This window comes from Corvus cornix, chromosome Z (assembly GCF_000738735.6).
Source record: "Corvus cornix cornix isolate S_Up_H32 chromosome Z, ASM73873v5, whole genome shotgun sequence".
NCBI lineage: Eukaryota > Metazoa > Chordata > Aves > Passeriformes > Corvidae > Corvus > Corvus cornix.
The window spans coordinates 1,301,907-1,315,326 of record NC_046357.1 but is presented as its reverse complement, the minus strand read 5'-3'; the positions used below and the strand labels follow the sequence as shown (position 1 = coordinate 1,315,326).

Genomic DNA, 13,420 nt, shown 5'->3' with positions numbered 1-13,420 from the left:
TATGATGCAAACCTGTGTGTTTCAAATGATCCCCAGAGCTGTGCAGCTCTAAGCAACATAAATCCCTTGTTCCAACAGTACCAATGGAGAAGGAATAAAGGAGAGAGGAGCTAGTTTTCATGTTATGTGTTAATAAATGCGTAGGTTGGTGATTTTGTTAAAAATCAATCACTGAACATTCTACTAGTGTTATCTTGCTTTGATTACTGAAAGGTGACATTCCTGAAATTAAAAAGTTTTTCAAAATAAGGTTTCCTAGTGTCAAAGGGCTTCAACTCCCAAATCTGGAACAATTTTAGGAAGTTTTCTGTCTGAAAAACTGCTCTAATTTAACCCCATTCATTACTCTACTGTAAGAAAGATGCCAGAACGATGAGTTTAACAAAATCACTGCATACCCTATTCACCTAATTTGATTTGCTCAATTTAGACACCTTAGTTGAAGTCTGAAATGCCAACTTAGCTCAAATCTTACAATTTAAAAATCACAACTCCTGTATGAGAAGAAACACTTCTATTCTATACCCACATTTCCAAAGGAGAAATAAATTAGAAAGCAAACAAGTTTGAAGCATTCATGCAGCAACCTGGATTATGCTTCCAAGCTTTTGTCCTTAAGAAGCACCTTTGATTGTGGTAACTCCATCTCACAAGTTCTCTAGTCCAACTATCCCATTGCTATTCTCCAACGAAAGAGGAAGCTCTCTGTTACAGAGCTTCCAAAAAACACTGTGGACATCAAAGAAAAAAAGGCAGGAAAACCAGAATGCTCAGAGTGTCTAAAGCTGTGTGGGAGACAAATTTATCTATGTGAGCAGCTGAGAAAGTTTTGAGCCAGCAATTACATCTCAGTATTGGCACTGCTAAATGATATTATTAAGCAATTGGTAAATTTTAATTTCATCACATTCACACACTAACAATTTCAGATTTTTCGGTTCAGTGTGGCCCTTAATACAGATCACACAGGTCTTGCTGCTCTATAAACACTTTTTTTCTTTGTTGAAAGAAATTCACACAAATTTTTCTGAGCAGAGAATGGATCAAGAGCAGCCCTGAGGAGAAGGACCTGGGGGTGCTGTGGGGGAGAGCTGGACCTGAACCCCCCGTGCCCTGGGCTGATCCCCAGCATGGGCAGCAGGGCAGGGGGATTCTGCCCCTCTGCCCCGCTCAGGTGAGGCCCCACCTGCAGAGCTGCCCCAGCCCTGGGGAACAACAGCACAAGGACCTGGAGCTGCTGCAGCCAGTCCAGAGGAGGCCACCGAGATGCTCCAGGGCTGGAGCCCCTCTGCTCTGCAGCCAGCCTGGGACAGCTGGGGGTGTTCAGCTGCACAAGAGAAGGCTCCAGGGAGAGCTCAGAGCCCCTGGCAGGGCCTAAAGGGGCTCCAGGAGAGCTGCAGAGGGACTGGGGACAAGGCATGGAGGGACAGGACATGGGGAATGGCTTCCCACTGCCAGAGGGCAGGGCTGTATTGGGTGTAAGGAAGAATTTTATTTACAATTACAGTAAGGAAAACATTGGACAGGGAAGGGAAGGTAGAATGAGATAGGCTTTAAGGTCCATTCCCACTGAAACGATTCCGGGATCCTATGAAATACATTGCAGTAGCAATAAAATGTTCCTACAGAAACTGGCACATTACAACTTAAGGACAATTTTTAGTCCAGGATAACATAGGTTTCAAAAGCACAGTTTAAAGTAACATCCTGTACTCTTTTTCCTAATCAACAGTCATAAATATTTTTACTCAAGAAAATCCCATCAGAATCCTATAAGAGGAAACCATACCAGAGCAATTAAATTACTAACATAGAAAACCATAAAGCAAATAAATGGTTTGGCTGGCAGCTGAAATGTCTCGAATACAGCAGCACATATCATTAAGGATGGCAATTTTCACAGTAGCTTAAGAAACATAATTGACCCTACAGAAAGATGAAGACTTTGCTGAAGAGTGCTTCATCCTCCTCTCAGATGTGAGTCCTGAGCAACTACAGCAATGCAGTCAGACTTTAAAAGCACTGATGTCTAAGTACACTACTTACAACTTTTTTAAATAAAGAGAAAAACAACCTCTACAGCTGGAACATAGGTTTCAAGCTTTGCTCTCAAAGCAGGTACAGCATGGCTATGATGACACTCAAGTACAACCTACTGCATCCCATAGCATGCACAAGTTACACAGGTCTCTGATCTGTATCTCTTTAAAGTACATATTCTTCCTTAATTCCACTTGATTCCTACAAGCATCAGGAAAATTGACACAAACCTCTTTCCTCATGTCATTCCCTGAATCTCCTGGAACCTCTGTGACTGCCAAAGAAATCAACATAAGCGCAACCAATGAAGTTCTTAGTGTCTCACACAGCCCTACACATGGGCAGCTGTGGTGATAATGCAGAAAAAAAGGAAAACTGGATGGTGTTTCTACCCCCATAAAGTCATTTAATGTTAGAAGTGCACATGTAATTAGTGAGGTGCATGGCAACCTCTAGTGGCATATGACTGCTTAGGAAACAGCAAACATTCCAACACATGAAGCTATAGGAAAAGCATTTGCCAGAAGTGATCAGCCCTCTTCTTGTCACTAATTTTATTAGAATGACATGGAGAGGAGATGCCAGAACACAGCTAACCCAAGGAAGACCCTCCAAGTGTTCCATATACTACAGCAGTCAGGCAAGCTGCAGAAAAGCCAAATATCATGAAAGCCGTTTCCAAATAGGTTAAAGGAATTAATGCCAACTGACTTGCAGTGGTAAGTGACAAACTGAATACCTGCATTACTATGCAGGTACATTTAAATATAATTTCAAGATACTACAAACGGCAGCACTTCACGGTGCAGTGCAGTACCACCCTCAGCGCTCCACTGATAAAAGAGCTCTGTGTAATTAAACACAAACCCATGTAGCAATGCAGAGAATCTCAGAATCACAGAATATTCTGAGCTGGAAGGGACCCACAAGGATCACTGAGTCCAACTCTTCAGCAAATGGCCCGTACAGGGATCAGAGAAGGCAAGGATTTCAAAGTCAGGGCAATCTACAACAGAGGACATCCAACACTACACGAACCCTGGATCTCACTAGGAAACATCTATTACTTCTATTTTTAATTTCCAGCAGCTGCTTGTGATAGATTTACACAAATCTGACAATTTTCATGCTTTGCTGGAACATGACACAAATTACCCAACACTATGAGGTTGTATTCCACTGAGCTCTTAAGTGCACTACATTGAATATTCCCAGCTCATTCTTTCACAGAAAATAGTCTTCAGAATTTAAAACAATTGGGTGTCTCTGCTCAGAATAGGATTAGGAAAAAGCCTGCATGGAAATTGAATTAATTCTCACATTAAGGAAGGAGTCATTAGAGCATCTGGAGAAGTTTAAATTATGACTGTCTATTCAGTTGTATTGCTAAGCAGATTTTAAGTGTTTCAGAGCTACTTGATTTAGAAACCTATACCCTGAAATACTTCATGTAATACAAAGTACTATCTTGTTTTTCTTTCGCAGAGAACACTTTCACATTAAGATGGTTGTACTCTGATGGTAAAGCAGAATAGGAGTATAAATATACTTTGCTTTAGCATCACAGTTGAACAAAACTGGGTCCATGACTGCTGGTTAAATTTAATAATTGTGAATAACCAACTTACTAAGGTAGAAAAAGGAAGGACCATATCAGACTCAAACACCAGCATATTAAGAAATACGTGTATTTTTATTGCTTTTCTTGATAACTGAAACTTTATAGCAAATCTAGTATATTTTGAGAGGAAATCGGGTTAAAATACTTCCTTTATGGTGTTTAAACCTGCCAAGGAACCTAGGGCTGTAAAGTTCCTGAGAAGAAAATGCAGTAAAGTCTAACAGCAGACAGGCTGCTGCTGGAACTGGCTCTTCCTTCCAGCATGCCTGTGTCCTAGTCCCACAGGACATTTTACAACAGATTTTAATATATTTTTTAACTAGTGTCTTTTGATTTATAAGCAATCATGATCACAGCGACAAATTAAATTCTTGGTGGTCATATTTGCCTATTGTCCAGATGTACAGTTTTCTAACTTCAGAACAAGATCCTCTTTCCTTAATACTCCTCTTGTTTTGCTGGTTCTGTTTCAAATCTAAAGTCACCTCCTTCATTACAATTTCCACTTAGAATAATATGGAGTGCCTGGCTACAAGAAGACAGAAGCTTAAAAGCAACAGCATGGAATACCTTTGGACTATGTAAGAATGTCATGGTATATATAATATAGATCTTATTGCCTTTTTTTTTTTTTGCTTCTTCAGTTGATGAGTATGGCCATTTTCTCTATCAACCCTTACATTATTTCCAGACAGAACAATACAGCTCCAACATGTCTACAATTCTCCAAATGCACTGAGGTCTCAGACTAATTTATAGAATCACAGAATAGAACTATAGAACTATTTAGGCTGGAAAAGCCCTTGAAGATCATCAAGTCCAACCATTGCCCAACACTGCCAAGGCCACCACTGACCCATGTCCCCAAGTGCCACATCTGCACAGCTTTTAAACCCCTGCAGGGATAGGGACTCCAACAGCTGGACTCGATGATCTTCCACTGTGACTGAATTTCATTTCCCTGTTTTCTGCCATTCACCCCTTTGCCTTCTTTCTGCACACCTCAGTGTCAAGCAGCAGCGCAAGTCTATCTGCCTCCAGTAAGAACACCACAGCTAAAAATCAAGCAGCAATGTTAAAGTCATATTGTAACCATGCATGTCAAGAGACATGAGGAATAAGGCTCCCAAACATTAGAGGATCCTGCTGAAATGCTGCATGAAATCATTGAAAGAGAAATTCTTAGGTCTTGAGACTAGCAAGATAACCGCTTCCTGCCCCAAATACAACCAGAGGAACATATCTCACTTTGGGATGCAGAAACAGCAGTAGAATAAAATAAAACTAAATCAGAACCCAGGATCCTAGGAAGAAGCTCTGAAGTGGCAAATGAAGTATCACAGTAAGAACAAGACCAAGTTTTTGAGTCAGAGAAGTGTATCTCACACCACACCAGGATCTCTGCTTTCCAAACATTTCAAATGCTTGGAAAACTCAGACTTCATGTCTGTGATTTGAGAAATGAGCACAGCAAATATTTAAGACAATGTCTGTGGCAAGTAAGGGAAAAATAGCTCCATTTCAAACTCTGAACCCTCTTTACTTCTGCCAAGGGTATGAAAAGAGGGCAAGTATCAGGCAGGTGAAAGGCACCAACACAATGCATTCATTCTGGTAACCTGTCCTACTTTTACCACCAACCATTTTCAAAGGAGAAGTGTCTTGGAGAGAATTAAATCCTTAAGAACAAGCTGCATGTCATGTTAACCCAGTCCTTGACAAAGTGTACAGGTACACAATTATTATTTTTGGCACGCAATCTGTACCTGACAAGCCCTGTAACAATTTATTCCAGATCACATTAAAAAGGACCTTCCCAGTTTCCCTTGGAGCATGGAGCGGGGCTGGCTGCCAAGATGAGAAGGGTGCCTGGCGCAGGGCTACCTGCCTTTACAATGTGCTCTGCAGCACAGAAACACAATAGGAAGGACCAAGTTCTGGCCTTGTTTTAGAACCAGAGCAGATACTGACTATTGATTACTATAGAGATAATAAACTTTATCAGCTGAAAAGCATAGATCTATGCTTTATTGCCCATATTTGCAGGGTATTGTCACAAAATGATGATTGCATTATGTCTGATTTAAAAACCAGAACTTTTGCCAAATATTCAGGAAGAAATAAGCTGAAAATCCATGCTGTACAATACTTGAGAAGCACCACTCAGTGCATTTTTATAATAACTGGATACATGATTGAATTTGTAATTCACATAAATCCCCGAAAACCTTCTGTTTTGAAGGCAGCTATTGAGCTGTTCTGTTAAAAGGATCAAAAGGCAGAAGTTTCTCAGACAGAGAAACTGATATTTTTTGTGTCCATTCAGATCAGGTTGAAATATAGAGCAAGTAAGATTTATTTTGAGATTATTTAGTTACTCAGTTATGATTTCTGCTGTTTAGTTCATTGGTATCTACTAAGGCATGTAAAATTAATGTTCCTGTACTACTAAGGCATACAAAATTCATGTTTCTCTACTCTTGAGTTTCAGTAAAGATGATTTTCCAGCAGAATCTTTATATTTACCTGATGATCCTCTGAGCAGCATACTGATGAAGTGAGCGGAACTGCGCCGACATATTTGCTAAGGCTGCCAGACAATTTGTATGAAGGTATTTGTCCTGTCAGAAAGAATAGGGAAGATAAAAAAACCAACACACCAAACTGTTTGTTGGATATGCACTGACACCTCTTTTAGGAATCATTCAAAAGACTGAGTAATAAATGTTGTTTTAAAAACACAGGGCAGAAATGCAAAGCATATATACTTGGTGATGTTTTAACACGTTTTCTTAAAATAGAAGGTTTATAAAAGAGTGATTCCATACAGATTTTAGAGTGTATACATATATATGTGTATGTATTTGACATGATAGATATGTATTTGTCTTTCAGATGTAAAAAACACATGAAGGTATTTTCCTCCTCTCTACCTTACCTCTGTCTCTCCTGTAGTCTTATCCTAAAACTTTATACTTCATAACTCATCTCCCTATTGACTCTTTCACAGCATATATCCCACAACTACAACCACACCATACTTCAGAGCACTGGTCCTCATTTCAGCATCCCTGAAACCATTTGACCAAATAAGCATTTACCTGATGGCCCTTTCAAAGTCAAGGGTTTTCATAAAATGAAACTTGTCCACTTATCTAATCCAAAAGGGATTCATTTCCCTATTCAAGTCTAAAATATTCATTTACATAACATAACAGATTCTAAATACTACAAATATATGCCAAATTTGTTCTTGTACCTTCCAATTCTTTTTATCATAAAAGCAAAACCCTTACTTCTTCCAGTTTAAAATGTATTTAATATTTTGGAGACTGTTTAATGTAAAAAATTCTGTGCCTTTAATTGTTGAAAATATTCAGAAGTGTATGATACTACACTTGTGTTTGCAAAAAGGTAAAAAAGCAAATGCTTGAAAAATGCACAAAACCAATCCAGGCTATTAAGCTCTGAAGTTCAAGCAGTTTTGCTCTGCCAGAGCTCAAAAAGGTCTTCTGGCCATGTCCCTGTTGTACTTCTCGAAAACACTAACAATAAATAGACCTGAAATTCCCACTTTTAAGTCATTTAAGAGACGCAAACAGCCTACAACGAATCATTTCTTCTCATGAAACTAAGGAACTCTTTCCTCTCAACTGAAGATCAGTTTGAGGCCTGAATAAAAGTCTTTAGAGAACCGTACTCTATGAACTGGATGACAACACAGAAATTGTGTTACAAGTTGAGAAACACTAAGTTAATACAGCTGATCTGTCTATTTTCTTCCCTCCTGCAAATCCAGATGCCAACTGGTTGCAACAGAATAAAATCCGACCCCCTGTTTGAAATTGAATTCAAGCTGCTGAGGTTAGGAATTCACAAGTGCTCCACGTAGTCTTACCCTTGTCCGTGTCATGTTGTACTGGATGGTTCTTATCACAACCAGTATTAGAAGACTCCCAAGTGAGATCTCTGTTAGGACACGCTCAGCATACCAAGTGATGTTTTTCAGTATCTGCAAAAGAAAACAATAAAAAAACACGTCTCTTCAGCACCTAGGTCTGAATATGAACATACGAATCTGTCTGGAATCTCACATTCCTTAACACAGGAAAACTAATTTCCAGTCTCAAACGTGACTTAATTTTTGTACTCCAAAGCATAACTAAAACAAAGAAAAAAAAAAAGTTAAAAAAAAAAAAGTCAGACCTCTGCAGCATTAACCACTAGTAGATCTCATCAACTTTAAGTCATGTGGAAACACACCAGGTGTAGAAAGATGATTACATCTGGCACTTCACTAATTTCTGTGCTCTGTGCCACCACACTCATATACTCATTTTGACCTTACCCTTTATAAAGCCTCCATTTACACTCAGGACACCTGAATAATTCTGCCAATGCCTTGCCATTTTCCCTCATCACTGGCTGGCAAGAGGCAGCACACAGGAGCTCTGACTGACGGGCAAGAATGCACACACTGAAGGTGAGGGGGCAGATCCACAGGTGAAGTGTTGGCTTCACACTGAAGCCTTTCCCTTGACAGGTATGAGGTCTCTTCCCCTAAAACTTAGAGAAAGTCATCAGCTAGATTAAGAGCTTCCTATCTTTCCCTGCCCTCCAGTATCAGGGTGGATGAAGTTAACCACCATTTCCAAGTTTATTGCAGAAGGAGAATCAATCCACTCTTTCCTTGTACTCAGCCAACCTACATGGAGGAAACACATGTACCCAACACCCTGCCTTAAAGGACTGGTAAAAATGACTCAACAGGAACTGTCCTAAAAACATGGAAAAGATCCTCTATAAAGTCAGGGTTATTCTCGGTCAAAACATAAACATGTTTAACAAGGACTACTGCACACGAAGTTATCGCTCTGCGTAACTTCAGAGACAGAAGAGAGACTTCAGGAGAGCTGCAGAGGGACTGGGGACAAGGCATGGAGGGACAGGACCCAGGGAATGGCTTCCCAGTGCCAGAGGGCAGGGCTGGATGGGATCTTGGGAAGGAATTGCTGTCTGTGAGGGTGGGCAGGCCCTGGCACAGGGTGCCCAGAGCAGCTGTGGCTGCCCCTGGATCCCTGGCAGTGTCCAAGGCCAGGCTGGACGGGGCTTGGAGCCAGCTGGGATGGTGGAAGGTGTCCCTGCCCATGGCAGGGGGTGGAACCCTGAGGTGAACTTTAAGGTCCCTTTCCACCCAAACCATTCTGTGAGTCTGTACCTCTGGAAGCTCTTTCACAGTACAAGAGCTATTTGAAACAGCATCCTTATTATGATTCATGGTAATTCGCAAGCTGATGCAGTTTTAGATATAGAAATAATGCTTTTATTATTTATGAAGAGACAAAATAAAAGTTCAGATCCTTGAAATAAATTTTAAAATAATTTTTTTAAAGTATCTCCATTATCACATGGCTCTTTGTCAGCACTTTCCTATTTCCCACAAGGAAGCTAAAATGAAGCCAGTGACTGTAACCTATAGATGGGAAAAACACTATTTCATGGCAAATGTGACAAAACATCCCCAGGTACAGACTCAGGTGTGGTGGTCAATGGTAAACACCTTTTGCAAAAAGGATCAAAAAATCAGAACAGGGAGAAGACAGAAACAACTTGAGAGGTATTTAAGGGGAGAATGGTCCAGACTGAGGAACAAATAGGAAACATGAAATCACTACAAGAAAGGTTTCCACAAATAGCAGGCGATGAGTGGATGTGGAAACCACTATGATTTCTGATTATAACAAGTCACTAATACTATTTTAAGAGAAAGTGATGATGGTATAAATGAAAACAAGTCATCCAAGAAGTTTCAGTAAACAAGGACAACTAGTTGGGATGGACAAAATATATGATTAACAGGAAATGCCCGAAAGACAACGCAAAATACACACATGTTTTCACAAAAAGAGGCAACTGAAAATTTCAAAAGCTGTTAGTGCAAGTAATTAATGAATTACACATACAAACTTCATTGCAAGAAGATACTCAGCTAGTGGAGAACTTGATCATCCCAAGGCTGCTAAGCGTAAACATATGGTCAGATAAAGCAAGTTCATGGGTTACTTCACAAATGCAAAATGCTAAAGTAAGTGTAGACATTCATCCTGGTTGCCTTAATTGTAATTTCTTAATAACAGATTATTTATGACTATGTGCCTATACCTGTTCTCAAGAGAAGATTTTATATAAAGAAATAAATTAACCACTTTGACAAATATCTCAAGCTCAAATATCTCAAGCTCAGCACTGGAACCTTCCAGAAGAAAAACATATTGTTATTGAAGAATACAGTATATGATCATTAAATAATGGTTACTCTCAGTAAAACATAAATATAACAGGGATAAGTTGTGGTTGTACATTTCATTTCCTGACTTTTAAATGCTTATTGAAAATTCACCAGACTTTTCAAAAAGCAAAATACAGCTATGAAAATGGGTAGTATAAAATATCATTTGTTTTGACATGACACACAATGTAAATTGAAACCAATAGTACATAAAGGGACATATTTCCAGATGATTATTGAAAAGAAATAATTTCACTCAATTTGCTCTGAAACGATACCCAAGAGTTTGGGGTTTTTTTTTTTCCCCTCTTAGACAAAATTCACTTACTCTGGCCAAAAACCCATCGAGTTAATTGATTAAGTTTCTAATAAGTTACTTTTTGTAGTCTCTGATTTATGAGTGAAATAGCAAAGCAACCTCCTCCCACAAATAAAACAATCCCCATGTTTCCTCCCACCCTCTTTGGTGCTATTTTGTGGGACACAACGCTGTGTTTCACCAACCAAAGTGGAAGTTCATGATTCGCTCTATCCTGGAACTGAGACCAGATCCCATCATGCATTCTCTCCCACAGGGTGTCCCAGTGGGACAAGAGGAATGCGACTGGGGCAAATTAAGTAATCTCAAGTAGTACCTTGAGCCCTCCAGCATCTCCAGCCACAACCTTCTCATCCACCCATGGATATCTGTCCGATCTAAAAGCCATCACCCTTCCCGTTTTCCCTCCTTGTAGCTTATTCCCACCTCCTCACCCTCCCAGACCCCATTCCACACATTCCTTCTCAGCTCTTTCTTTTACCTGCTTCCACTGCCCCCACCCACACCTTATCACAGAATGGTTTGTGTTAGAACAGACTTTAAAGCTCAACCCACCTTCCACTATCCCAGGTTGCTCCAAGCCCCATCCAACCTGGCCTTGGACACAAGGGATGGGGCAGCCAGGGCCACACCATCTTCAAAGGGAAGAAGTTCTTCCCAATATCCCATCTATCCCTGTCCTCTGTGAGGGTGAAGCCACCCTCCTTTGTCCTACCCTGCCCATCCCAGTCTCTCATCAGAAAGAAGTCTGACTGCACCTTCCTCAGCTTTTTGTCACTCTGTTCCTATCCTGCCTCTTTACTAATTTCTTTTCTCAGCATTCCAAATCTTACCTAAGTCTTGTTTAACTCTTGTCTGTCTCCCCTTCTGCACCATCCCATGTTTCCATGTACAGACAGCCCCATCCTGTTTAAAATTTCTCCTAACTGCTGTCACATCAGGGCTCCTGTTCTTACACACTTTCTTCAATGTGTGGATGTGGCACCTGGGGACAGGGGTCAGTGGTGGCCTTGGCAGTGCTGGGGAATGGCTGGACTCGATGGCCTTGCAGGGCTTGTCCAAGCCAAACGGTTCTGTGTGGTTTCAACCCCTGCCAAGCAGCAACAGGAACATCCCTGGGAGCACAGTTTTGTCCCACGGGAGCTGGGAGCCGCACTTGCACAAGCTGCAGCTCATCCCTGCTTACCTCAGCTGATAACGTGATCCCTGGGTAGGGGAAGATGCACACAGCCCAGATGGCTCTGGGAGCAGCAAAATGAGAATATTCAGTTTCCACAGACGTCAGGCCACCTCCGGCTACGTCTCGGCTGCGCAGATGGAAACAGACTGCTCCCCATGGCTGGAGACTAATAATTTGGTCACATTTAGTCATATTATCAGCAGCAGAGCCCTAGCACAAAGGCCACCTGCCGAATTTCAAATTCCTAACGCAAAACAGGAAGTTACCAGAGCTCGTTAAATAACATGTTGACAGCTGTAAGCATGGACAAAGACATGTTAACGCTCCAGTCTCACCCGTGAAACCTTCAGTGGTTCTCCCTGAAACTCTGAAAACACCAACCTGGGAAAAATGACAGTTACTGAGATAACTACCCCTTGAAATAGTACACTACTCTTAAAAAAAAGATAAATTCGCAGTTATAAAGTTACATACCAGAACCTGTTACCTCTCCTCCACACTGAGGAAAGCAACCTGAGCTGGTAGGCAGCAAAATGTCTATTTCAAAAACAACAACAGCAACCACCACCATCCATTTGGGGTTTCAGAAGCATGAAGCATGAAAATATCTTGAATTTCAAAATCATCTACCTGGAACCAGTACCCCCACTGACCAATCTCATTGGTTTGTAGTTAATATTACAAAGGGAAAAAAAGAAAAAGCTTAGTCCTGGGGTGGTCTTTCAAGAATAATTATTAAAAAAATTAAAATGTTTTGATTAATTATTCTTTTGAATACCAGGCTCTTGGATAGCTACAACTCAGGAAGCACAAACTGCAGATGCAAAGAGCAGGAGCTCAGTTCAAATTATACCAAGCAGTGAGATTCTCACTCACTGTGAGTTTGTGTTTCCCACAACTTTGCTCATGAGGTATTTTTTAACACACTAAAAATAAACACAGTTAAATTGTGATTTACAGTCTATCACCATTTACTACAGCATAAAGTGCTACAGTAGCACAATAAGGTTATTGCTACATAAAATACCGTATGATGTTATTTTGACGTCTGATGTAATTTTATTCAGAATTTCATAAATCAGAGACAAAAGATCACCAATACTTGTCCCTCTGGGGAATTCTTATATTTACTTGTTTACTCTGCTATTATAATTATTGTTATTATTAGTGAAAGAAATTGAGTTCTGTGTGGTTACAGTGACCCAACTGCATTAAACCAATTGCAGGAACAGGACCTATGATTTTGATCATATTTTCCAGGCAGTTAAGACCACATTCATTTTAAATAAAAAATGCTTCAGCATCCTACAGCACTCAAAAAGAGTTTCTGTGGTTTCCTGATCTCCTTACCAGTTGGTATAATCACCAGATTTATAAAACTTTGCTTGCTAAAATTAATCTTAAAAATCAATAAATAAATGTGGGTTAAATGCCACAAAGGAAAATAGCCCATAACTGAACTGTACAGTCATGGTTCTTATAAGAACAGTACACAGGATACACAGCAGAGAGAAAAACAGGTTGATGTAAAATACAGCACATCTTTTTTCTTCATATTTTACCCAAGTGATGGAGGAAAAAAATAATCCTGCTGTAACTGCTAAAATTTGGTACGTATTTGCAGTGCATGAGGTTTGTGAAACTGATGCTAGATGCTCACATTTTACAGAAAGGTCTACACAGATTTTCTGACTCCCATCATTTTGCACACCTACAGTACTCTCTTAGGCTTCAGGAGATTTGGAGTCAATATTTAAGAAAGTATAGACTAATTTCTTACTTAACACTATAGTTTTTGAACAGTAACTTGCTCATTCATACCTGAAAACATCAATTTAATTAATTCAAAGACATGGCTGAGGGGAATGGATTTATAAGTATGATTTTGAAACTTTTTTCCCCTTACACTTATTTCCCTCCTTGGGATCTGTAGGAATGTGTAGGAGAAGCACACGCAGACAGGCCTGGAGG

At 40.1% G+C, this 13,420-nt stretch overlaps 1 protein-coding gene across 10 annotated transcripts in view; it reads right to left on the bottom strand.

Moving 5' to 3' along the window:
• Window positions 1-13,420, bottom strand: part of DYM (dymeclin) — a 208,775-nt gene that overhangs the window by 104,517 nt on the left and 90,838 nt on the right. For all 10 annotated transcript variants that reach the window (XM_039566839.1, XM_039566841.1, XM_039566844.1 and 7 more), the window contains 2 exons: window positions 7,560-7,673; window positions 6,188-6,282 (listed from right to left, as the gene is read on the bottom strand). In XM_039566839.1, the coding sequence (XP_039422773.1) occupies window positions 6,188-6,282; window positions 7,560-7,673 (209 nt within the window). The remainder of the gene's footprint in view (window positions 1-6,187; window positions 6,283-7,559; window positions 7,674-13,420) is intronic.